Here is a 23,604-nt window from a genome sequence, read left to right on the forward strand (position 1 = left end):
TGTGTCATAATGTGTTACCGACGACACTAAAGATGACATCACCACAATACTACCTTTACCAACCTGCACTGTAACCGACACGCGGACTGGCAGCGCCTCGGCCCTGTTCTGGAGGAACACATTTTGAGTGTTTGCATGAGGCAGCTGAACCCTCCGCTCAGGTACGCGCAGCCAATGGGAGCGCAGGGGGGAGTGCTCAGCGGCGAAGAGGCGGTCCGCCCCGGCACAGACACAGCACACCTTCAGATGGAGATGAAGTAGCAGCGGCAGTCGATAAACACAGCGACGGCAGCGGCTGTACAGCGGATCCGGAGGATTTCTTCAGGGGGGACAGGTGACAGAGCACACCGAGCGAGCCTCACACGCCTCAACGTCCACCGGTGGAAAGTACTGCTGTTTCACCCCCCACCTCCCGCACACCACCCGACTGCAACAATAGATGTTATTCAACTACATGCAGTTCGACCCGATCATATAGCTAATCCCAGTCCACCAAGATGGAAAATGCGCACACTAAATCGGCGACTGAAGTTTTAGACAACTTCGGTGTGAATGAAAACACTGGGCTGACTCTGGAACAAGTCAAAGTCAATTTGGAAAAATATGGACCGAACGGTGAGTAGTACCTTTATATAGATATATGCTTTCATCTCGCAGCTGGCGCATATTACAGCATATATCGATTCATTTTCCCGGAAATCCAACCACTGCGTTTATATTTCAGGCTGTTGTGGCGAATCGTGCGCGTATTTAAACAATCGTATTCCCTCTGGCGCGCAGTCAGTGGAAATGTAGGTGGCACATTCATTGATGCACTGGGCTGTGTTGAAATCATTCAGACACATCTGGACAGAGGAAATACCGATGAGAATAAACTCATTTAATTCAACTGTGATCGACTGGAGTAATTCACCCAAAGCGATCTCTAAATGAGCCTTACCCTCAGATCTGCTTTGAAAGTATGTCCAAATTGCTTTATTCTAATAGAACACAAACCTGCAGCCCAAATATTGACACAGTGATGGTGCTACTGCTATATGTGTGCGTGCGCGTGTGTGTGTGTGAAGACAGACAGACATCCCGGGCTGTCACGCAGGGATCAGGAAGTGCAGAAGAGGCTGGCTCAGGCTGCTGGAGTGGAAGAAGATGAGATATTGAAGATAATGAAACAGAAAATCTTGAACAACCTGTTTTCACTTTCAGCAGTTGTTCTCCACATGTTGTATACTTTCCATGTCAAATTACAAGATCACAGAGAGGGAGGTGGATGTGCAGACATGTAACGTAGATTTTGAACTGATAGAGATCACACAGACACTAACTTCTGCTGACAGAATTGCAACAGTGCAGGGGAAATTGCTGTTTATCAGTTGGAAATGTAGTTGTCTGTTAGTGTGGATCATGCAGTGGCTCTTAGACATGAGGGCCCACCCCTACAGATGCAGTCTTCATTATCTTTTACTCTGATCTGGTGTTAGATGGGTATGTTAATGTTGAGCTTGGGCCTGATATCACTCCATCTTTTCCCTCCTGGCTTGTTATTTGCATGTGTGGCCAAGCTGTGTAGTAGAGTGGCACATTTTGCCTATCAAACAGTAGCTATTTTGTTGCACCCAGCCACTCTACCCAGGGTCTTGTGATGACTTCATGGAAAAAAGCAACGTCTTGCCACAGATAACATCTCTTTCAGTTTTAGCTATGAACTTCCTGCCTTGTGAGTGCGTTGCAGATAAATGCCGGAGGGGAGGGAATACCCTTTTTTCCTTTTGGGGCTGACTGCATAGAGATTATTCAGTCCAGCTGCTCCTCCATGAGCCAAAAAGGGGGGAAACGGCATTAAATTGGCTTTGGTTTGTTTACTATTTTGGTACATGTCATTGCAGAGTGATGTACGACTGCTAAACGGTTCCATCCCCTTGCTCACAAACCGCAGACTTTGCAGTTGACTGCAAGGACTGTGTGAGCCTTGATATTTTCTTCCAGGGAGCGTCTTTCAAGCTGTTTGCGGGTGGTACAATTACCTTGCTCCCACCAACGTGCATGCACCATGTTTCACTCTGAGTAATAGTTTTCCGGATGTGATTATCAGAAAGATCACTAACCTAAATCAACTTGTTCACAAACCAAATTTTCGTAATGCGACGGACCTAACACAGTTAGTCTCAGTTCAGAACTGAGAGGGTGAATAGGAGATGAAAATGGTGTCATTTCAGCATCGGTGCTGCCAAGTGCCTGCAGGAGAAGGCACTGATATGCGTGGAGGACTATGTGACATGTCTGACTTAGACATAACACCAGAGACGTTTCACACACTGAGTCGGGCTTTGGATCTCTGTGATGCATGAGGGAGTTTAACCATCTGCTGGTTTCCAGGAGCATCTGAAGCGTGTTAGTTGTCCCCTCAATCCCATCATTAATCCATGAGTTGAGTGTGTCTTGCTTCAGGTCTTTCATAGATAACTTGGAATATAAAAATATGGTGCAACTGTCCTCATGTTTTTGACGAGTTATGGGAATTTTTTCTTATTATTACAGCATAGATGGTAATATCAGTTGAAAGCTGTGTTCTCTCATTCATTTATTCTCATTTTTAGGGATAGATATTGCTTTTTTACATGAAAGCACGTTAGCACATCAAATATTGTTATTCTGTCCCCCACAGTCAATAAAGACATGTGAGCTGTGTCTAAGCTTCTTGGCTTTATTTTGGCACTTTCACATGTTATGACAGAATCCCCGCTGAGCAGCATCACACTTTTCACACTTCTCTGAGGTTCTGCAAAATGATCTTAGCAGCCACATCTGGACAGTACTTTCTACACAGCAGACTGTGACCTTTTATTCATGCCTTCCATTTATGGTCCACTACCAGCTCCTTTACTCAGTAAGTCTCACTTACATCTATATTACAGGAATCCTGCAAATTTACTGTTGAGAACAATAAGCACCTCAGTCTACAAGACACTTTATCACTTTCATTGTGAATAGTCGGTTTTGCTGTAGTAAAGGAAGTCACAGGCCTCTCACTCCGTCTCTCTCTGTGTCTCTTACTCACTCTCTCTCACACACACACATGCGTTATGGGTGTGTGGGTGCACAAAGAATGTTTGTGCTGTTACAGCTTGTGGTGATTGTGTTTTGTGCACTGACAACCCAATTTCAAAGGCACAGTACATTCATTTTTAGAAAGTGTCATTAAAAGGACATATTGTCTCCATGACCGATCGATTGCTTTTTTGTTTTTTTTTTTCCCCGTGGGGGGGTTTGGTGGGGTGAGGGGTGAGGGTAATCGACAGCTATTTTCACAAGAGGTGACACTTAGGTGAAGAAGAGTCCACTGAGGATTTTTTCCACAAGAGCTGTTCATTTATTGATTCCTCCTCTTTTCTAGCATTTAGGGGATCTTTGTGCTTTATAATCTCAAGAAATTATTGTCAAAAATAAAGTCCTTCGATCATTACAATATTAAAGTATAGTTGGATTAAGAGGCATTATTAATCCAAGCATGTTAAATAAATTATTCTTGAAATTACCTTGCGCAGCTGAAGAGCCACTTGACACTCCCTCTGGGTGAGGAGGATAATTGCGCAACATATTCAGGTTAAACAACCTAGCAATACATGTCATCGCTCCATTGTGTTACAGTGTCCAGTGTTATCTGCAGTGTTAGCAACATGAGCCCAGCATCTACTGATAACAAAGCCACTCCATCTGTTAGTCCACTCTGAACACAGGCTCCACTGCTAATTTTAGTTTTGATTCTTCTTATTTAGTTCTTATGTAGGATCGTTTTCTAAAAGTGGAAATGCAACAACCTCCTGGCACCAAAAGGTGTTTTGTTTTCTGTCACTGATGCAATCCCAAGGCAGTCTGACGCTGCTAACTATCATTAGGTAATACCAGCCTTGGTAAATTGTGTGATGTTGCTTCACTTTTTCCACTCTGCCTTTTGTCATGATAATAATTACTACTTCCTCTAGTGGAATCTCACTCAGTGTTGTTTCTCTTCCTGTTCTGCAACTCAACATAAAAGCGGCCTAACTTACTTGCTCATATTTGAATATAAGAACCGCTCTGCCGTTTCCTGCTCCTCCTCCTTCACACCTAGACTCTCATGATGGTACATTATAGCGCACTCCTCAGTCAGGGGTTGTAGCCTTCCACTTTACTGTTCTAAACCCTGTCCAGCTGAGAGCTAAATTGTTGCAACAATGTTGGACTTATATGGGCTAATTTGTAGAAAAGTCATTTGAAGGCCTTGGTGTGTTGAGTCACTTCCCAGTTCTAGTGGGTTCTGTGTGCGCCTGCCCAGCTGCCTCCAAAGGAGCTGTGATCCTGTTCTAGCTTGTCACTTGCCTTCTTCCCTCCCACCACTGCATCTGTCAGTCCCCATCATTCCCTCACTGACGTTGAGTCAATCGGTTGCATTGCGCTGCCACTGCTGTCTGCTGCACGGATGCTGTCCTGCAGCACAGTCCGGTTCACAGTCCACCGTGGAGATGTGTACTCAAACGTGTTTGTCTTTCAAGGAGTGAGCTGTGTGTACACAGAGCATATGGTATGCAGTATGTGTCTGTCTTTAGGGTATATCATAAAGTGAAAACCAGGTCATCTGAAGGCACTTAGATATGTGCTGTGTCTGAACGAGCAACATGTAATATAACAGTATAGATTTGAAGTGTTTAGATTAATAAGTCAAAAATAGTAGAGCTGTGATGTGGGACTGGTGTGTACAGTACTTTTCAGACACCATGCTAGTATCCAGCTCAGTGCTTTTAAGTCAGTTTAACTAGGTACAGAACATTGTTAGATACTTTTTGTACTTTTAAACACTTAGGAGTGGCTCCACCTCTCATTACCAGAGCTGTCTTAGGCAAAGGTTTATGCCTCCTTTAACAGCTTTAGAGTTTATATCACAATTACAGTGGAATTCTCCTTTTCAAGCCAACCTGACAGTATTCAAGATATGAAGCCTCTGGGGTATTAAAGGATAAGGCTGAGGATATTGTGGATTTTTGTTTTTGTCCTCAAATCCTATTTAAAAAAAAAACAAACAAAATGAACAATGTGTAAGTCTGACTCTTCCTACTGTCTTTGGCACTCAGCCCCACTTTACTGGTCCTGATTTTAAATTGTCAACAATGGTTCACAAAGGCGTACTTAAACAAATCAATAGTTTCCTAAAACTGCTGTGTGATGTGTTTTTGAGCAAATGTGACTCAAATAGGAGTAAATTGTGCGTTAAATGGGACTATTTTCAGCCTAGACTTGGTGCACTAATTAGCATTTACAGCAGCAGGACGGTGTATAAATTGACTCAAAATAAACTGCAGTGCACAGGTTTGTTGTAGTAATGGAAAATGTCACCAGAGCAACAGTGTAGCTCACTGATGTGCTTTTAATATTTTTTGGACAACAATGGAGCCTGATGACACAGTACTCAGGGCCTGGCTTTGACTCTGGAGGCAGTACTTGTTAGTAGGGGCAGTTTATTGTTGGGTTTTCATCTTTTCATGAGATTAGTTTAAAAAAAGAAAGTAGAATATCATTTTGGCACATCACAGGGGAATGTAAGTCTAAGCGGGCATACCAACATCAGTGTTTGTTACTTTTTTCTTACAGTGACCTGTTCAACATTTCCAGGGTTTGACATTTTTTTCCAGTTTGATCAGTGTCTGTTGCTTCGTGGCTCAGATCAGTAAAGTTGTGCGGTAGCAGGGATTTGATTGGATAAAAGTGTCGCTCTGGTTTCTAAACCTAGAATAATGCCTATAAATAGTGTGATGCTAACACAGATATTTCAGGCTGCTGTTTGGGGGATCGCTGACTATTTTTCATAGCATTCAGCTTCTTCATTTGGCTACAGTCAGGCCGAGTGCCATCCTCCTCACTACCCTATTGGGATATTCAAAAAATGGTTCTTCGCGCAGCTGTGACCTTAAAGAGGAAGCTTTGAGCTCTGGTGAGATATCAGCCTCATGCTAATCACCCCAAGCATGTCCTGTCCAGTTGACAGGCCCCTTTTCCTTTTCCTCTCTAACTTGCCAGTAGAATTATACAGTACTGCAAGTGGTGAAATGTGATGCAAGGCACTTATTTGTTGTGTTTCAACGTTTATTGAAACCCAAATGCACCAAGCAGTTTATGTGCACAGTTAGAGACCAGATGTATGTACAGTCTGCTCATAAACACAGATGTTTATCAGCCGGTTCACTCACATCATTTATGGTGTGCAAGTGTTTGTGGGGAAGTGAGTTTTCCTAATCAGATCGACCAAGTCAGTCTGTAAACGCCAGTTCTGACTTTTGATGGTTTGTGTGACTGTGAAACTATTTAATACTCAAATCTTCGAATATGTAAGTGAAGTATACACAGTGATGCTGCAGTGTCGTTTCAGCATGCTGTGTCCTGTGCAACAAGGAAAACTCAGTCTCTTTCCCTAACCACAGCCTGATGATGTCAGGAAGAGTCCAGCCAATGGACAGCTACAGCAGCCACTGAGCTACATCTCATGTCGTTTGGTGTCTTAATTGGCCAGAAAAGATACAATCTGGAATTTGAAACAATTTCTCCTTTTCTGACAGGACAGGGTTTTCAAGATAAGCCTCACAAAAGAACTTTGACAGCCGATGCTATTTTCACAGAATCCCCGGTATGAGAAGAATTGCACGTTGTCCACTTAATCAAAAATAGCAGCTAAAATAATAATTGCATTGAGGAGGACATCTCATTCCTCCCCACTATTGCCATTTCCACCCCCTGTGCATGTTAATGTGGTTTGCCTCTCACTGAAATGAAACTATGATTTCCTTTCTTTGTTCAGAGTATGAACAAAAGTCAAAACCGTTTTACCTTTGGAGTCTGGATGTGTCAGCAGGTTTGAAACGTTTGCTTAAGGTTTTTGTGAAACTATTACTTCAGCTTGAGCCACATCCTGTTGTATTCATTCACAGAAGACCTACTGTGGCTCGAAACAATTTTTAACCCTTTGAACTCCTCTTTCTATTGGCTTACCTTAAAAACTTTTCAAAATTACCTAAGCATTTATGAAATCTGATATTTTACAAATATAGAGCATTATAATTCTTCAGTTTAAAATGCTGTTATCAGCTATTCCAAAGCAATTAGCTCATTAGAAACAGTTATCATAGTATAAAATTTAGTAGCTTGGTTCTAGGTACAGCACAGTTGGTCTGTTGGTCAGTCAGATCTATGGTTCATCAGTTTGTTCCAAACTGAAAGTTATGTAACAACTGTTGGACGGATTCCCATGCAACTTTGCACAGACATTGAAAAGACATGTTAATCAGAAGACAAATCCAGTCGACTTCGGTGATCTCATAATTCATCTTTCAGTGTCACCAAACAGTCCAATTTATACCTGGTGAAATATGTTAACACCTACTGGACGGTTTGCACAAAATCTAATATAGACATTTATGGTTCTTAGAGAATGCATTCTGTTGACTTTGCTAATCCCCATTCAGCTTGATGTTAACTTTTTTTTTTTTGTGTGAAAAACTACAAATATATGGATTGTCATGAAGTTATGCATACTATTCCCCTCATGATGAAGTGGAATACCTTTAGTAATTATGTAATCTGATTTACCATCATCTGGTTAAAATTTCAGACCCGTGGTTTATGACCAAATGCCTATAAAACAAGTGGTTTTTCCATCATCCTCAGCTGTTCTTTGTGTTGTACTAAGCATCAAATGCTAGCATGGTAACATGCCAAACTGACAGCTATAATGATAAACTATATCCCTACTAAAGTTAACATTGCCATTATAAGCCTGTTCACAGGATGACATCAACGTTCAGCTGAAAGCCTCACTGTGCCTATGTACGACCTTATAGAACAGAACAGTCTGTTGTTTGATGCATGTGTTTGAATACAGCAGTTTTAACCCAGAATGAGAGACCTCTGAGCCAATAGAGCAGCTGCCTGTGTTTCTGTTTCATTAGGCTGCACAAAAGTAATTAATGACTTATACCTACGTTTTCCTCCGCTCCCATTCCGGTCCTCAAGCTGACTTCAGTTAGCTGCTGAAAGCCAACCACTTGACATTGGTTGTGTGTGACGTCCTCAGAAAAGGGAAGCCCTCCACTGGTATTTATGTAAATGAAGGCAACATTTCACTTTTTCAGACTGCAAATGCCTCTTGCCTGTAATGCCCTTTGTGTAGCAGAGATAAGGTTAGAGAGTAGCATGGGGTACATTTATAATTCACATTTGATACGGTTAATGCATTTAGTCCTTTTCCGGTGAGAGAATGCATTAGGACAGTGAATGGACATGGTGTCTATCTAGTAGATAGACTGTGTTATTAGGGGTTACCATTATGGTATTTATAGACCTGTTTTACATTGTTATGCTTTGTGGAGGGAGTGGGATCCTGGAGCTGGAATGGAAGCAGCACCCATGCTTCCTATGCCTGCTAGCTGACTACTAGCTGTTTCTTCGAAGGTGTGTCTGCCCGCTAGTTGTGTCTTAGCAGCCTGTGTAAGCCAGGAATGAGTTTGTTCACATTGGGATGTGTGGGCATTCTGATGTCTGCAGTCAGAGCGTGCTGTATCAAGGCCCTACTGATTGCATAACAGTTATTCTTGGTAAATTTTGACAGACCCTGGCACATTACCTCATGAAATGCTTCTTTTCAAGGAGCCTTTATGAACCAAGCTGCCATGGTAACTGCTGAAAACTTTCTCATGTTTGTACTTTGAGAAGACAGCCTGAACTCTAGCTTGTTAATAATCGGGGTTGCAATTTGTTAATAAACTTTGATAAGACAGACATGGGGAGCTTTGGTTAAAGCTTCTTTATCCGCATGGTTGCAGTGCAGATATATATATATATCTATATATATATATATATAGATATATATATATATATCTATATATATATATATATAGATATATATATATATCTATATATATATACACACACAAACATATGGGCAGTTTCCTGCTTCCTGACTCTCTGGTTGCAGAAACCAGCTCGCCACTGTTGTTGGCAACTGTCTCCAGGAAGTGTCTCCCCACTGCTCGGCACTGCTCATTTTTCTGCTGCGTGTAAACAAGCTCTTTTATTCATTGTCTGGCCTGGGAGGGAGGAGTGATGATGTGGTGACATGAAGAGAGAGAGAAGTGAAGTCAGTATTCAGGAATGTGCCTGGGCAAGCCTTGGGTTGACACAGCCCAGATGACTGTGAGGGAATCCTTGGCTGAGGGAAGCCGGGGAACCCCGTTCAACACCTCCAGCCCTCCCCCCTCTCTCTTTCCCCTTTCATCTGTCTTCTCCTTCCAGTCAGTCTGTCTTTATTTCCAGTTCTCAAGTCGCAGCCAGTCTGTCCACCATAAAAACATTATACAACCAGAGAGGCACAGTAATGGGAGAGTGTAAATTGGTGGAGCTTGGAAAACAGCAGAATCCACCTCTCCCCTCTATTTCTGCTGTTGGTGACAGAGTGCAGCCAAAAGTCCCTGTGAGTTCAACTGTGGCAAAGCTGCACAGTGAAAACCCTCCAGACAGCAAGTTTATTTATAATGACTCATCAGCTATTATTAGACAGGCTGCCCAAGGGTCAGTCTTCTAAGAAAGGTTGTTTTCTGATAGATTATGCAAGACTAATGACTAACTCAGCAGATCATGGACAGGTTTGACTGGAAGCCCTGTCAAATTAAAATGCTTGACTTTAATGCCCATCAAACAACTTCTGCGTTCACAGTCAGTTTGTAGTTCAAACACCTGTTTTGCTTCCTCTGGTTTTATTACAAACCCAAATAAGAAAGTTTTTCCACCTGAAAATATCATGGAGGAAACCCTGAAAACCCTGGCCGATGGCTTTCACTCCCTCAGTCCCTCAGTTCAACATTTTAAGAGCATCCAGAAATCGTGATGTGAAATAATTTCTCTTTCTACCAGTGGCATGTGTAATGTGGGGGCCTGGAATGGAAGAGGCTGCAGGCTAGCATCAGCTCTCTGCCTCTGCCTAGCCCTTCTCTCCACAGGATCACATTTGATGCTCGTGAAGTGCTGCCTGACTGCTGTCATCTAGGGTTACATCTAATTCAACATGAGCATCATTTATACGGTTTAATATATGCTTTTCTTAGAAGACACAAGTTAAATAATAATATGTTGTAGAGGCTTTAATTTGTGGTTGAAACAAATACACAAGACCGGGCAGAAAATAAGCCAATCAAATTAATGTTTTCATCTTTTATCCACTTCTGCATTTGAAGTTGTTTGTTACACATGACCTGTTTGGTCCTAATTTTGCGTTGGACTTGATGAGGGCCTGACAAATGCAGTGACTAAGCACGCCAGTGTCTCATTGTGGTGGCACCGATCAACAGCGCTCGTCAGTCGGAATGTTTTTAGACTATGACTGATGTGTTTTCTACTCTCACCAGTGACTCATATTTGTGGTGGGTGTTTGTGTTCTGGTAAGCAAATCAGAGTAGTGAAGATGCTCAGCTTATAATGAAAAAAATGCAGCTTTTCTTTGAAAATGACAGGTAAGAAATGAGATTATATGAAAAAAAGAGCAGCATGTTTCCTCAGGTTTGTTATAGCGGGAAGCTTCCCCTTCACTGACCGTTGAGGAGTAAACCCATGCAGTTTACAGACAGATTGCAGATAAAACACAGTGGCCTGTGTTGGTGTGGATGTGTTGTTTCATGTACCAACGAGACACTGAAATACAGTCTGGAGGTTGAAATTAATACTCTGCTGTATTTTGGCTTATAGGGTGCCAAAATACAGCAGAGTGGTTTGTTACACTTACAGACAGGATTGTATAACTGTGGAAAATTATCACGGTAGCCAATGTTTTAGCAGTCTTCAGGTAAACAGCAGAAATATATGTACAGTGTGCTTGAAAGTACACGAACACTAATTTCACCTTTTCACCTTTTTTCTTCTTTGCATTGCATTTGTTTTGCTAAGTAAAGCTAAATTGACCATGACAATAATAATCAATTGGAGCTCTGAAACCTTATGAGATTAAAGGTGCAACTGTAAAAAAAACTGTATCAGTCCCATTTTGCTGGTGGTTTGACATCATTTACAGGTGTGCATTCCCTTCCAGTTAACCTTTACAAGAGCAGAATATAAAGTCATATGAGTATCAGTGGACTTATTTTGGTTTTATGATGCTGCTTTCTCACAGTCATGTAACTGAGTTGATACTGGAGGCCTGAAGCTATGCTAAGAATACTGAAGGTTAAAACATGCCGAGTTCAGACCTTATAAAGGATTATTTGTCTCATGTCATATTGTTGAGCTGGATTGGTAGTTATTTATGTCAGTAACAGTATATCAGTGCAAACACTACTCCTCAGATGAAAAAACAACAGTGTTGCTGTGTTGCTTGGTCATGCATAGCCAAGCAGAACGATTCTGCAGAGTGATTTGTATGTGTCTGTGCATCTCAAAGTCAGGCTGAGTTAATCAAATGTATTAACTGCTCTTTGTCTTCCTCCTCCATTTTCCCTCCCCAACCCTCTCCTCTCTTTCTCTCTCCTCTCTTTCTCCCTCCGGCCCTGCCAATACGATTCCTTTACAACTGCTGTGGTGTGACATCCATAGAGCTCCCGGCTGAAGAAGGTAAATATTGATTTTTCCAGCGAGCTACAGTTCCTCATCCCTTTATTATCTGATTACGTTTCTTGAACCAGGAGCTTTTCTTTTCTGTACTATGAGGAGTAAACTTTGGGAGTGCTCACTGCTGCAGCTTTCCACCCATAGACATATACCCTTACTATACTGTCAATACAGGGTTTGTATATCAATACTTGAAAGCTAGTGTCAATACGTTGTACAAATCCTTTCCACCCTAAAATGTAACAACAGTCCTGTACAGAGAAATTTTTGAATTGAATGTTATGTATAAAGTGGTGTGATTTATATTTGTCATGATTTTTTTTTAGGCAAGTCCCTGTGGGAGCTGGTGGTGGAGCAGTTTGAAGACCTCCTGGTCAGGATCCTGCTGCTAGCTGCCTGTGTCTCCTTTGTAAGTATGACCCACCTAATTAAAATGCCAGTGTCTCACATTGTATCCTCAAATGTGTCCTTATGGGATGAAACCCAAATTGGACATTGGCCAGGAAATTGCCACCTAATAGATTGCTCCATTAGCTTTAGGCAATGTTATTCCCCTGTTAGAACTCTGCTCAACCTACTTAGTGGTCCCTCTTCATAGGGAAACTGTGCAGGCTTTTCCACTTAGTCTTGATATGGTTTCAGGGAGGGGAACAGACAGAAAACTTCACCCGGACTGGAAGCAAAACTATTAATCAAAACTCCCTTTGCTCAAACTATGACCCTGGTTGCAGTCTGGGGGTGGTGAGGGGTGGAGTGGGGGAATCCTGACTGCATAATAACTTTTTTCCATCTATTACAGCACATCCCTGGTGTCTTGGAATGGAACTGCTATTGCTATTTCTGAAAATAGGAAAGTTTCTCTAAAAATGTATATGGCGTTATGGCATCTCCTGTGTGTTAGTGAGAAGCTCGTGCAGGAATGGGCTGTAGCTGCAGGACTCTAGAGTGTAGGCTCACTTTTCTTCATGTAAATCAGGCTTTCCCTCCTTTAACAAACACAGCCCCTGTTCCACTGCTGCACGACCCTAATGCTTTACAATGTCATCATTGCCTGGAGCGGTTTTAGTTCATTAACTTAAACAATGTTCCTTTAGACTTGACCTGACTTGAAATCAAAATATATACTCTTCAGAGCAGCTTTTTTTAATGACACAGATTTTAGAGCTGTTGATAAATTCTGTTCTCATAGTCCTGTATAACCTTTAATTTTTTTTTTTATTTGGTCACTGTTGTATGTCTCCACTATAATCAGGGAGTCGTTAAGTGGAATACTTAACCTCGACATTGTACTCATTTGACACTTACTTTGAACATATTCAAATTGAGATTATTGGACTCTCCTTTCTCTTTTGCATGACGCAAGAGTTAAGCTTGTTATCAGTCAGTGTACTTTATAATATATTCTTTAAGTGTTTAAGGTGGAGTAGACAGAATAGTTGGTCTTCTCACTAGAATAGTTGCAAGAGTTTTAGTATAGAAATAGCCAATTTTGATCATTAGCTGGTTCCATAAGGATCTGCTGTCAAGCTAGCCCAAGTGTTTGAAATCTGTCTAATGTAAAAGATGCAAACTGTAGATTTACAATGGCCAAATTATGAGCCTGTGGTATAAAACAGTATCATCGGCATAAAAATGAGCATTGCAGTTTGGAGTGGTAGAGATGATGTTAAGCATATAGAAAATAAAAGTGGACCAAAAATAGACCCAAGTGACACACCTACCCTAAGTCCAGGAGCACTTGATTTTAAGCTTCTTCCTGAGTTCTATCAGAGACACTCATAAAATCATTAAATGGACTGTTGATCTAGTTCTAACAATGTCAGTTTTTCTAATAAAATTTTACATTCAAACGAATCATATGCTTTAGCAGAGCCATAAAAAGAGCAGTGTAGAACTGATGAAAGTCAAGGCCTATGACAATATCATTTATGTGGCAGGATCTAAATCCGTACCACTAGGGAATTGCTGTTGACTGTCTCTAGCAAAAATCACAATTCAGAGTTTACTAGGAACTCAAAGCAGGACAAATTGGACAGTAATTATTCAGGTCATCAGTATCATCACCTTTATATAATGGAATGCCCTGTAGAGCAGAGCCACACAGAAAGTCACAGAAATCACCTGAAACAATCAATGCATTTCCTCCCTTTTGAGTTTAAGGGGGAAGAAGGAAAAACTTTCATTTTCTGCATGAAGCTGAGTTACTGTTGTAGAGTTATAGAAAGCACAGTAAGGAACTTAAAAACTCAAGTGACAGTTGGATTGGATTTCAAACCCTTGTTACCACACATTTTGCAGTAGGTGACCTTATTGGTGTTTTTTCTGATCAATTTGGTATGATCAAAATGTGTTTTTCTATTTTACTGAGCTCTGTATAATGTTCCAAATCTTGAGAGATGTTCACATATAATGGACCATCTGCCATTATGTGTTTCAGTGTTCAGTTATGCATGCGGGGTGTGAAGAGGGCAGTGTTTAAATCTGTAGAGAGGTTTATTTTGGTAATGAAGCTTTGATGAAACCCAACACTGAAGCCAATTTCATTTTGTGTCTGATGGACAACTGCACCAAATTCTCTCAGTAAATTGCAAAGAAATCCTCTTCTTTCCTAATCTCTATTTAACTGTTTGAACTGTTTGTAGGAGTATTCTGACTGCTTTCAGAACGTGTGCTGATTGTGTGAAGTGTCTTTTGATTCGTCTTTACTGAGAGGCCATTGTTGTCTTCAATCTCAGATGAGTCAGAGCAGAGATTTACTGTCCAAATGATGGGGAATGATGAGTTATTGACCAGACTCCATGATGTAGAGTGAATGCTCAGTACTCTGTAAAGAATGTACTCTTTTACCATTTGAGAAGCCCCATGAGATCATAAACCGTAGATCTACTTTGTCTCTCGTTCACCCTCTCTGCTGCTTTTGTTGTGCAGTCATTTCAATTTCTATACCTGCCATTGATAAAATAATACAAAATAATTTCTTTATTGCCAGGGGGGGCATTTTTTTTCATGATCTCCTAAAGATGATCTTTATTCTATATTATAATAGCTCACATATGGAGAAACGTCCATCTCTGACACTGTCATTAAACTAGCTCTGGCTACTGTGATGTAGCAAAAGTATAGTGACAGTTTTCTTTCATTTAAATTTTGTTACCATTCAGTCCTATTCATATGTTCCTACCCATGGAGCAACTGGTGGTCTTACATTCAGTCAGTGACATATACTTATTTTACTTTACATCATCGACGGCATGTCAGACTTTCAAGCGACAGAAGTTAATGGCAATGTAATGTCAAAGGTCCTTTGCAAAGTGATTTTACTTTTGCTGGCATATTAAACTTACAGGTAAGTAGCAGATCAGTCTCAGGATCTTAGCTGTTGGCTGCTCAGTCATTCAGACCATTCGTGGCTCATGGTCAGGTATACAGTCATTCAAAAAGAAGTAGATCTCATAAAATACCTATGTAAAGGTCAATTTGTGTGTGTTTTGCTCTAAGAGGTAGACATGCATTTACCAGGGGGAGTATGTAGAAAGACTGTAGAGTAGTTCAAATTAATTTGAAAAACTAGAAATTGCTATTTGAGTTTTAAAAGTCTAAAGTGTATGTACATATTAAATACAAATAAATAACACCCCAGTGTGTGACAAAGCAAGCAAGTTTAATCTTTAGTTAACCTCTAAATGGATAAATGCATGGTGAATTTTGTGTGTTTTATGTTCATACAGGTGTTGGCTCTATTTGAGGAGGGAGAGGAGACAACCACCGCCTTTGTTGAGCCTGTTGTTATTCTTCTTATCCTTATTGCCAACGCTGTTATCGGGGTCTGGCAGGTGAGAAACACTCTTCATCCTGTGTGTCTGTGTTAAGAGCATATGCACATGTGTAATGTTTCTTTCAGTTGATGCTAACTAAGGCCACTAGTAGCTAAGAAGACAAAGTAAAAAGGACTGTCAGTCTGAATTCAAACTGACACTATAGGACATTGCATAGGGACAAGACTGATGACACTGTAACATTCAAGACTATGCGTCAAGTCAAAGCATAAGCAAACCACGGAGCTCATGCAAAGTGCCCTCTTGGCTCATTTATGTGGAATAAGAAATATGAGATGGGGCATCTTAGGGCTGCATTGGTCTGTGTTTATTCTTGCTGGAGGTTAGAACATCATGTAACAAGTGTATCACATTTTTAACCTTGACTGAAATTTCTATAGACATTGGTGTTGGTGGTGTTCTCTCTGAGTGTGATTACCCTGCATATCTTTCATACTATTTTTATACTATTGTGTAACCTGTTATTGTGTGGGATTTAACAAAAAATTATTGTTAAACATCAATTTACCAAGAAATTTAAAAAGCTGCCCCTGGCATGACTTTCTCTTTTCCATTTTCTGGCACATCTCTCTGCGTAGGAACGGAATGCTGAGAATGCCATCGAGGCTCTGAAAGAGTATGAACCTGAGATGGGAAAGGTGTACCGCATGAACCGCAAGGCTGTTCAGAGGATCAAAGCCAGAGACATCGTCCCAGGAGACATAGTAGAGGTGGCAGGTAAGCTTATGTCTGGACCCAGTAACCCCCTTCCTGTCACTCACTTAGACTAATTTATGCTGTCTACCTCCAGAGGACTTCTAATGCTGCCACTGATACACACAGGAACATATGCTCACACAGCCTTTCCCACCCATTCATGAGTCTGGAAACACTACTGGAATATCCCAAACTAGATTACATAAGCGTCTTTTCTCTGGATGTGCAGGTGCCAGGGCTGCTGTCCATTGGTGTCTGTTTGTTTGTGTGTGTGTGTGTGTGTGTGTGTGTGTGTGTGTGTGTGTGTGTGTGTGTGTGTGTGTGTGTGTGTGTGTGTGTGTGTGTGTGTGTGTGTGTGTGTGTGTGTGTGTGTGTGTGTGTGTGGTTCTGTGTAAGTGGCTGTGGTCACCCCTTGTATTTAAAGCAGAGTTTAATTTTCCACAGCTTTCCCCTTCCCTTTGCTTTCCATGCTCTCAGTCTCACCACCTGGACACTGCTGGATGTTTGTCAGCTCTTCACTCACACTCCCCCACGTTACATGCACAGACACACAATTCCCCTGCTGTAAACTAACCCATGTGTGGGCAGCCCAAGCTAAAAATAGTCTTGTTGTCACTCTGGTTCCAGAGCATCTGTGTATGTCAGAGTTAATATGAAAGCACATGCACACACATGCAGCACCAAGGAGAACACTTCACCAACATGACCGGTGTTGGGAGTGTAATCCTTGGCTTTCAATGGCTAGTGATTTGTCTCAGACGGCTCGGAGTGATGTGTGGGAAAGGAGGCAGAGCTCAGGATGTGTGAGAGATCAGAGCACTCATTCATAATTGCAGCACGAAGAGACAAGGAGAGGGTTTATACATGCCGTGTTGAAAACACTGAGGATGACTGACTTAGGATTTCAGCACAAGGTTTCAAAAATGAAATGAAAGTTATCCAACTGAGTAACTATCACTAAGGGTTTCTCAGATGGGCTTACATAGGAAATACATGTTGGCCTTCATGTGACAGCTAGTACTTACTTGGAATTTGGACGTGTTACAGCTGGAGTACTGGATCACACATGCATGCTCATACAGCAAGGCAAGCCCACACAGGTAGCAAGCACCAAAATGACTCCACTCATCCTCCATACAACGCCACCATCACCGTCACCATCACTGTCAACACCAACAGTGTCACCATGACAACACTCCATGCTCAGCTCATCTTAGAGGTTTAATGACACCCATGATGACCATATGAAAGTGAGACAGATATGACTTCAATTGAACTATCTGACCTATTTGAATAAGGGGTTTGATATTATTGCTAGTGGATCCATGTTGGAATCTGCTAATTTTAGTCTTTTCAGCAATTGGTCATGAGCAAAGGGGGAAAATAAGTTTCAGTTTTTTTTCTGCTGCTCAAGGACTACTTCAGCTAAAAAATAAACTGCTAATAAATACATTTAGAAGAGTTTAAAATATACTGTAGCTTAGATGAGGTGGGAAGTAAATCCATATAACATAAAACACCTTAAAACTTTTTAAACTATTCAGTTTGCCTCTGTTGTTGTTTTTGTCAACACTCTTTTATAATTTATTTTATTTTCCTTGTGTGCTTTAAGTACAAGCTGAGGCTGTTTTCCTTTGCAGCCAGTAGATATGGCTGGATCTAGATCTCAGTGTTAAACTCTCTGTTGAATTTCTGGGTTATTTCAAGTATGTGCTTACTGTCAAAGCTTAGTTTAGTTGGATAATACTGATGATAAGCACCGTGCTGCATTTTTGTAAAATATACACAGTTGTATTGACTTCTTCACTCTACTGGGTATGTCCTTGTTGCTTAGCAGTTTTAACAGGGGTAAACAGCTGAGGTAGGTACTGCTCCATGTGCTCTCCTCACTTAGAAAATGTCTGACTCAAATAGGTAGGGATATCATGTCAAAGAAAACAAATTAATATTTTCCTTTCCTCTTCTGATTTCCCAGGCGTTTCTCTACTTTAGATTAGTCGGCAGTTGTTCCATGGGAACTTGATGTTAGGGGGTAAAATAAGCTGTATGGAGGTATGGGAAAAAGGACACTGTTCACCACAAGTGCCTAAATATATTTACTAAAGTTTCCACCACTGCTGCCTGCCTGCCTCCTTGTAGGTACCCTTGATTGATGCCAACCACGATTACGACACAGTTGTGATTTGTGCGTCCGCTGGAACTTTCCTGGGTTTTTTAAATGGAGTGACTGCAGTGGTCATGTTGTCAGGAACTCCTGGAGTTTGCACAGGACATGAAGAGATGGAAACCTACACCGAGCCATACCCAGTAACGAGTCACGGTTATCCTGCACATGAATGAAGATCTCTTTGCCAGGCTATTATGCAAGTCATTTTGTTTGGAGTCCAGTTTTAACCAAATGGAAAGAGAACACTGACGCCAACTATCTTCCTCATTCATCTTCATCAGATCTTCAATATTACATTCCTCTTTTTTAGTCATGTGTGATGATAATAATAGAAGTCTTCCTTTTTGTGTTCAGTGCACTAACAATGATAGCAATAATGCTTATCTGAACTGGCTGTATTAGGGTTCCAGTTTCTTTTGTAGCAGACGGAGAGTGTCTGTGGGAGGCCGGAGAAAAGGAAGGTTTGATGCAGGGGAGCAGGAGTCTGTGGGTAGGCGTTTGAAGAGCCTCTCTTTTCTGCCCTCAGCCAGTCCTGCTGCAGTGAACCTGCCCCCAGCCATCTCCCACACAAACACAACACATACTTTTCTCCCCCTCCACCTCTTTCGCTGTTATTCTCTCACAACCCATGGGTGTCAGATGAACAAATGTAGAGAAATGCTGAAATGAAAGTACAGGCTACTCAGCCACACAGTACAGTCTCTTCACTTCTCAGTCTCTCTCACCATCTCTGCCTCATCCGAAAAAGGCTGAAAAATTCCCCGTTCTTAGTCCCAGAAATGTGAACAAATGTCAAGACAAGATGATGGAGCTCAGAGAGAAATGGAAAAAGATCAAGAAATGAACGCTCGGAAATGTATCGGAGCGAGACCACTTTGAACAGTTTTCACAGTGAAGTGTGCTCGTACAGAAGGCACTGTGCCTGTTCAGTGTCTTTCAGCACGAATGAGGTAAAACAGAAATGTCCAAATCTCTGATGAGGCTTTTTCATGTTGAAAAGTATATTCACTATTTTGCTGCTGTGAACTAGTGAATTTTTTTCAGCTATTTTTAAATTTAGACAACTCAATCTCAAGTATTAGTTGTAGTCATGGTCAAGTGTATTCTTTTTATTTTTCCTCTCCTAAACACTTCACTTCTTTCTTTAGTCATCAGAAGATTATTTGGTAAAAACATCAAGGCCAAGTTTTATTCAAGACCATTTATGAGCATTTCAGTTCCCCCACATTGGATCGAGCTGTTTATTATGGTTGATAACAGCCCTTAGTATGTTTTTTTATCTGATGATTTCTCTGTGGGAAGTTCATACTGTGTGCTATAGTTTAGAGCTGAAGGTTACAGTACACAGTCTGTGTTGAATAGTGCCAGATGTTATTGTCCTGTTGGCATGGGGCTTTACTGTATATGATGTGACTTGTTTCTTTGAGCTCCGTCGAAGGTGGGACAGTGCTGAAGTGTCAGCTCATGGAATAAAGTCTGTGCTGCATAGAGGTCAAGTATTTTGGCTTGTTTTGTTAGGTTAAGCACACCTCTCTGCTGTTTTAAGCACGTTAGCTACACAACGGACTTTTATTTAAAAACTCTATATTTGCCACATTTTTTGTCACAGTTATTTTTTTTGACTGTGCTCATCTCATCTGTCTTTGGAGAAATTTCCCACTCTTCTGCTCTGAGATTCTTTTCCTTGACTACATCAAATGATCAATTTTTCACGAGCCTGATCTGACCTGCTATTATGAAAATATTTTCATTAAGATTTATTCTGAGCGCTGACAAAGAGGTAGCAATAACCATTTTGTTTTTGGGGCATTAGATGAAGCACAGGCTAAGAAATACGAGTTTAATATGCAGGCTTAATAAGCAGACTGGTGGGGAAGATGAAATGCATTTTGTTGATTTGATGCAGACTTCATCTTTCATTCATGTCTGACTTCTGAGAAAGTGTTGTGTTGAGTTGCAGAAAATTCAGTGAGAACAAACAGGAGGTGAAATAATCCATTCTTTTTAAAAAACACAGCAGGACTCCCCCACGGTTGTATCGAGCCATAGTGTACCCACAGCTACAGCTTGAGCTTGGCTGAACCCACTGATGTGTCTTTGCTCCAGGATTTATTGTTTGGACATTTGATAGGCCCTAACTGAGCATTCACCTGCAGCAGCACTTGTAGGCTCAAATGAACTCTTCTGAGGGTTCAACACAGACTGAGTCTTCAGAAAACAAAAGTGTTTCAAATGTGGTATCCTGTTTACTTTATGTGGATACTGCATGTTAGCCTGCTTGGATTGCTAGGAGCGTGGCACCCGGGGTTATGATGTTAATCTCTCAGTTGGTCAGGCTGCCATTTCATCAGTTTCCCTAAAAGTGTTGACTGCATCGTCATGAAGTTTTTACAGACATTCCTGGAAGATGAGCTCTTAATTGCTATGAGGATCTTCAGGTTTTTGCTCTAGCATCACAGGTCAAAGATTTCACTTATTCAGTGAAAATGTTTGACATCTTTGAGATGGATTTGGCTCAAATTTGTGTTTCTCAGATGATGTATCATAATGATTTTAAGTAATGAGTGTGTAATCATTTGATTCCCATTAGCCTCAGCTGTATTTTGTGCTTAATACCAATTATAAAATTGCTGATGTGGCTATAGACTAATGTTAAACTTTCTTTCTTAATGTTTGACATTCATTATTGGTCATTTGTGTTAGTTGGTGACAAGGTGCCTGCTGACATCAGAGTGACCTCTATAAAGTCCACCACCCTGCGAGTGGACCAGTCCATCCTCACAGGTATTTCTCATATTTTATCAGACACCAAACTTCTGCTTCAAGGCTTTCACATAATTTAGAGTGTACGCCCTTTATTGTATGAACTTGGAATATCTAGAATATCTAGTTTCTGTGATGTTATCTCTGATAATACATTCTACTTGTAGGCTCTGAGTGTAACTTTGGTTGGTTTTCATTGTTTAAACATCCTATTGTTGGTCTTTAAATGAACCTCCTTTCACAGTAATTGAGTACACTTGTCTCCTTTTGTTTTCTTCAGGGGAGTCTGTGTCCATCATTAAACACACTGACCCTGTTCCTGATCCCAGAGCTGTCAACCAGGACAAAAAGAACATGCTATTTTCTGTAAGCAGCCCCACCTCCTCCCAAACTCATACTTATCTCAGGCCTTCATATCAGGAAAACACAAACCTACAGTATATAACACCGACTTTTAGTCACATTGTTGATTGTAGTTACAAGTCAAATCATCAGCAGTCAGAGCTTCTGTAATTTCTGTGGCCAGTCTAATGTGTTTATGTTTATGACTCATTGCTTTGTTTGCTGGAAATTCAGTGAAATTACTTTGAATTATATTTTTAGTCAATTTGAAATCAAGTTTCTCCAGTGTATATTCTGACAGATTTTTTTTCAGCTTCACTTCTCTGTACTCATTTCACTCTTTTTTTTTTTTTCCCCCCTCAGGGAACCAACATTGCTGCAGGCCGTGCCATAGGTATTGTTGTCGCTACTGGTGTCTCCACAGAGATCGGTAAGATCCGTAATCAGATGGCATCAACAGAGCAAGAGAAGACGCCGCTGCAGCAGAAGCTGGATGAGTTCGGCCAGCAACTCTCCAAGGTCATCTCGCTGATCTGCGTGGCCGTGTGGGTTATCAACATTGGCCACTTTGGAGACCCAGTCCATGGTGGCTCTTGGGTCCGAGGTGCAATCTACTACTTTAAGATCGCCGTGGCCCTGGCTGTGGCTGCCATCCCCGAGGGCCTGCCTGCTGTCATCACCACCTGCCTGGCTCTTGGTACACGGCGCATGGCCAAGAAGAATGCCATTGTCCGCAGCTTACCCTCTGTGGAGACGCTGGGATGTACTTCTGTTATCTGCTCTGACAAGACGGGCACCCTCACCACCAACCAGATGTCTGTTTGCAGAGTAAGTGGCAGCCAGGAAACCAAAACATGCTTGTTGTTATTTGAAGAAGAGTTTAATATATACATCAGTGTACTATTGCATGTGCTCCTTTAACACAGCAGAAACTGAAGGCTAATCATTCAGTCTGATTATCCTGTCATCTGATTGACACTTTAAAATACCTATGGAAATTCCTTCTGAAAAAATTAAGGTCTATATACTGTGGGTGTGTGGTTCATTGTTGATTCTATACATCTTTTGAGATGTGTGTGTGTTCACACATCCACATGTACAGTACCACAGCACATCATATTAGCCACACATACACAGTGGTTTCCAAAACGTCACATTGCCTGTGTAAAGGCAGTACAGTGTGCAGTGCATTCTGAACCATCTGTAGTGTATAAATGGTGTATATATAATTACTGTACATTGTGTCAACAAACACAGACAGCTCTTATCCACGGCTATTCATGAGTGTTGTGTAGCACACAGCCTCACCCTTTCCTTTGTGTCTGTCACTGTGCAGGTGTTCCTTGCTGGCTGTCTTTGCTCTAAGCACAGAATAAATGCCAACGCTGATGTTTGTCTTGGCTCTTGTCAAGGCCTCTAGCTACCACACACAAACACCTAATCTCAGTTAAGACTTCTTGTCCTTACATCCTCCATTTCACCTCTCACCTCTGCTAATGACCTCAGTTACTGGCCAATATGAATGGGGCAGCACTAAAGCCATATCCAAACTAAAGCCAAACAGGCATCAGAGGACAGAGTCAGCAGCTCATGTTACTTAGAAAATCATATATTAGGGTTACTTATTACCAAAAGGGTGTTCATTACCACTGGAGTCTTTCGTCTTTTGGGGTGTTTTCAGGATCCAAAGCAGACCTGGAAGAGTAGTATAATTATTATCTTTTAATAAATAATATACCTCAGATGTAATATTCTGTTATCAGACAGCAGGATAGAAATAATTGTTTTTTTGACATTAGTCAACAATCCATCCATCCATCTTCTTGCGCTTGTCCGGGGCCGGGTCGCGGGGGCAGTAGGCGAATCAGGGATACCCAGACTTCCCTGTTGCTGGACACTTCCTCCAGCTCTTCCAGGGGGACACCGAGGCGTTCCCAGGCCAGCCGGGAGACATAGTCCCTCCAGCGTGTCCTGGGTCTTCCCCGGGGCCTTCTCCCGGTAGGACATGCCTGGAACACCTCCCCAGGGAGGCGCCCAGGAGGCATCCGAAACAGATGCCCGAGCCACTTCAACTGAGTCCTCTCGATGTGGAGGAGCAGCGGCTCTACTCTGAGCTCCTCCCAGGTGACCGAGCTCCTCACCCTATCACTAAGGGAGCGCCCGGCCACCCTGCGGAGGAAGCTTATT

The 23,604-nt window shown here is 41.5% G+C and overlaps 1 protein-coding gene across 1 annotated transcript in view; it reads left to right on the plus strand.

The window, feature by feature from the left end:
- The first annotated feature begins 220 nt into the window (after nt 1-220).
- atp2a3 (ATPase sarcoplasmic/endoplasmic reticulum Ca2+ transporting 3) overlaps nt 221-23,604 on the plus strand; it is a 41,385-nt gene continuing 18,001 nt past the window's right edge. Inside the window, exons 1-8 of the mRNA XM_026327801.2 lie at nt 221-615; nt 11,599-11,616; nt 11,940-12,022; nt 15,342-15,446; nt 16,028-16,166; nt 21,016-21,096; nt 21,356-21,441; nt 21,781-22,245. Coding sequence (XP_026183586.1) covers nt 498-615; nt 11,599-11,616; nt 11,940-12,022; nt 15,342-15,446; nt 16,028-16,166; nt 21,016-21,096; nt 21,356-21,441; nt 21,781-22,245 — 1,095 coding nt within the window. The 5' untranslated portion in view covers nt 221-497. The remainder of the gene's footprint in view (nt 616-11,598; nt 11,617-11,939; nt 12,023-15,341; nt 15,447-16,027; nt 16,167-21,015; nt 21,097-21,355; nt 21,442-21,780; nt 22,246-23,604) is intronic.

The sequence above is a fragment of the Mastacembelus armatus genome, chromosome 14 (assembly GCF_900324485.2).
Source record: "Mastacembelus armatus chromosome 14, fMasArm1.2, whole genome shotgun sequence".
Classification (NCBI taxonomy): Eukaryota; Metazoa; Chordata; class Actinopteri; order Synbranchiformes; family Mastacembelidae; genus Mastacembelus; species Mastacembelus armatus.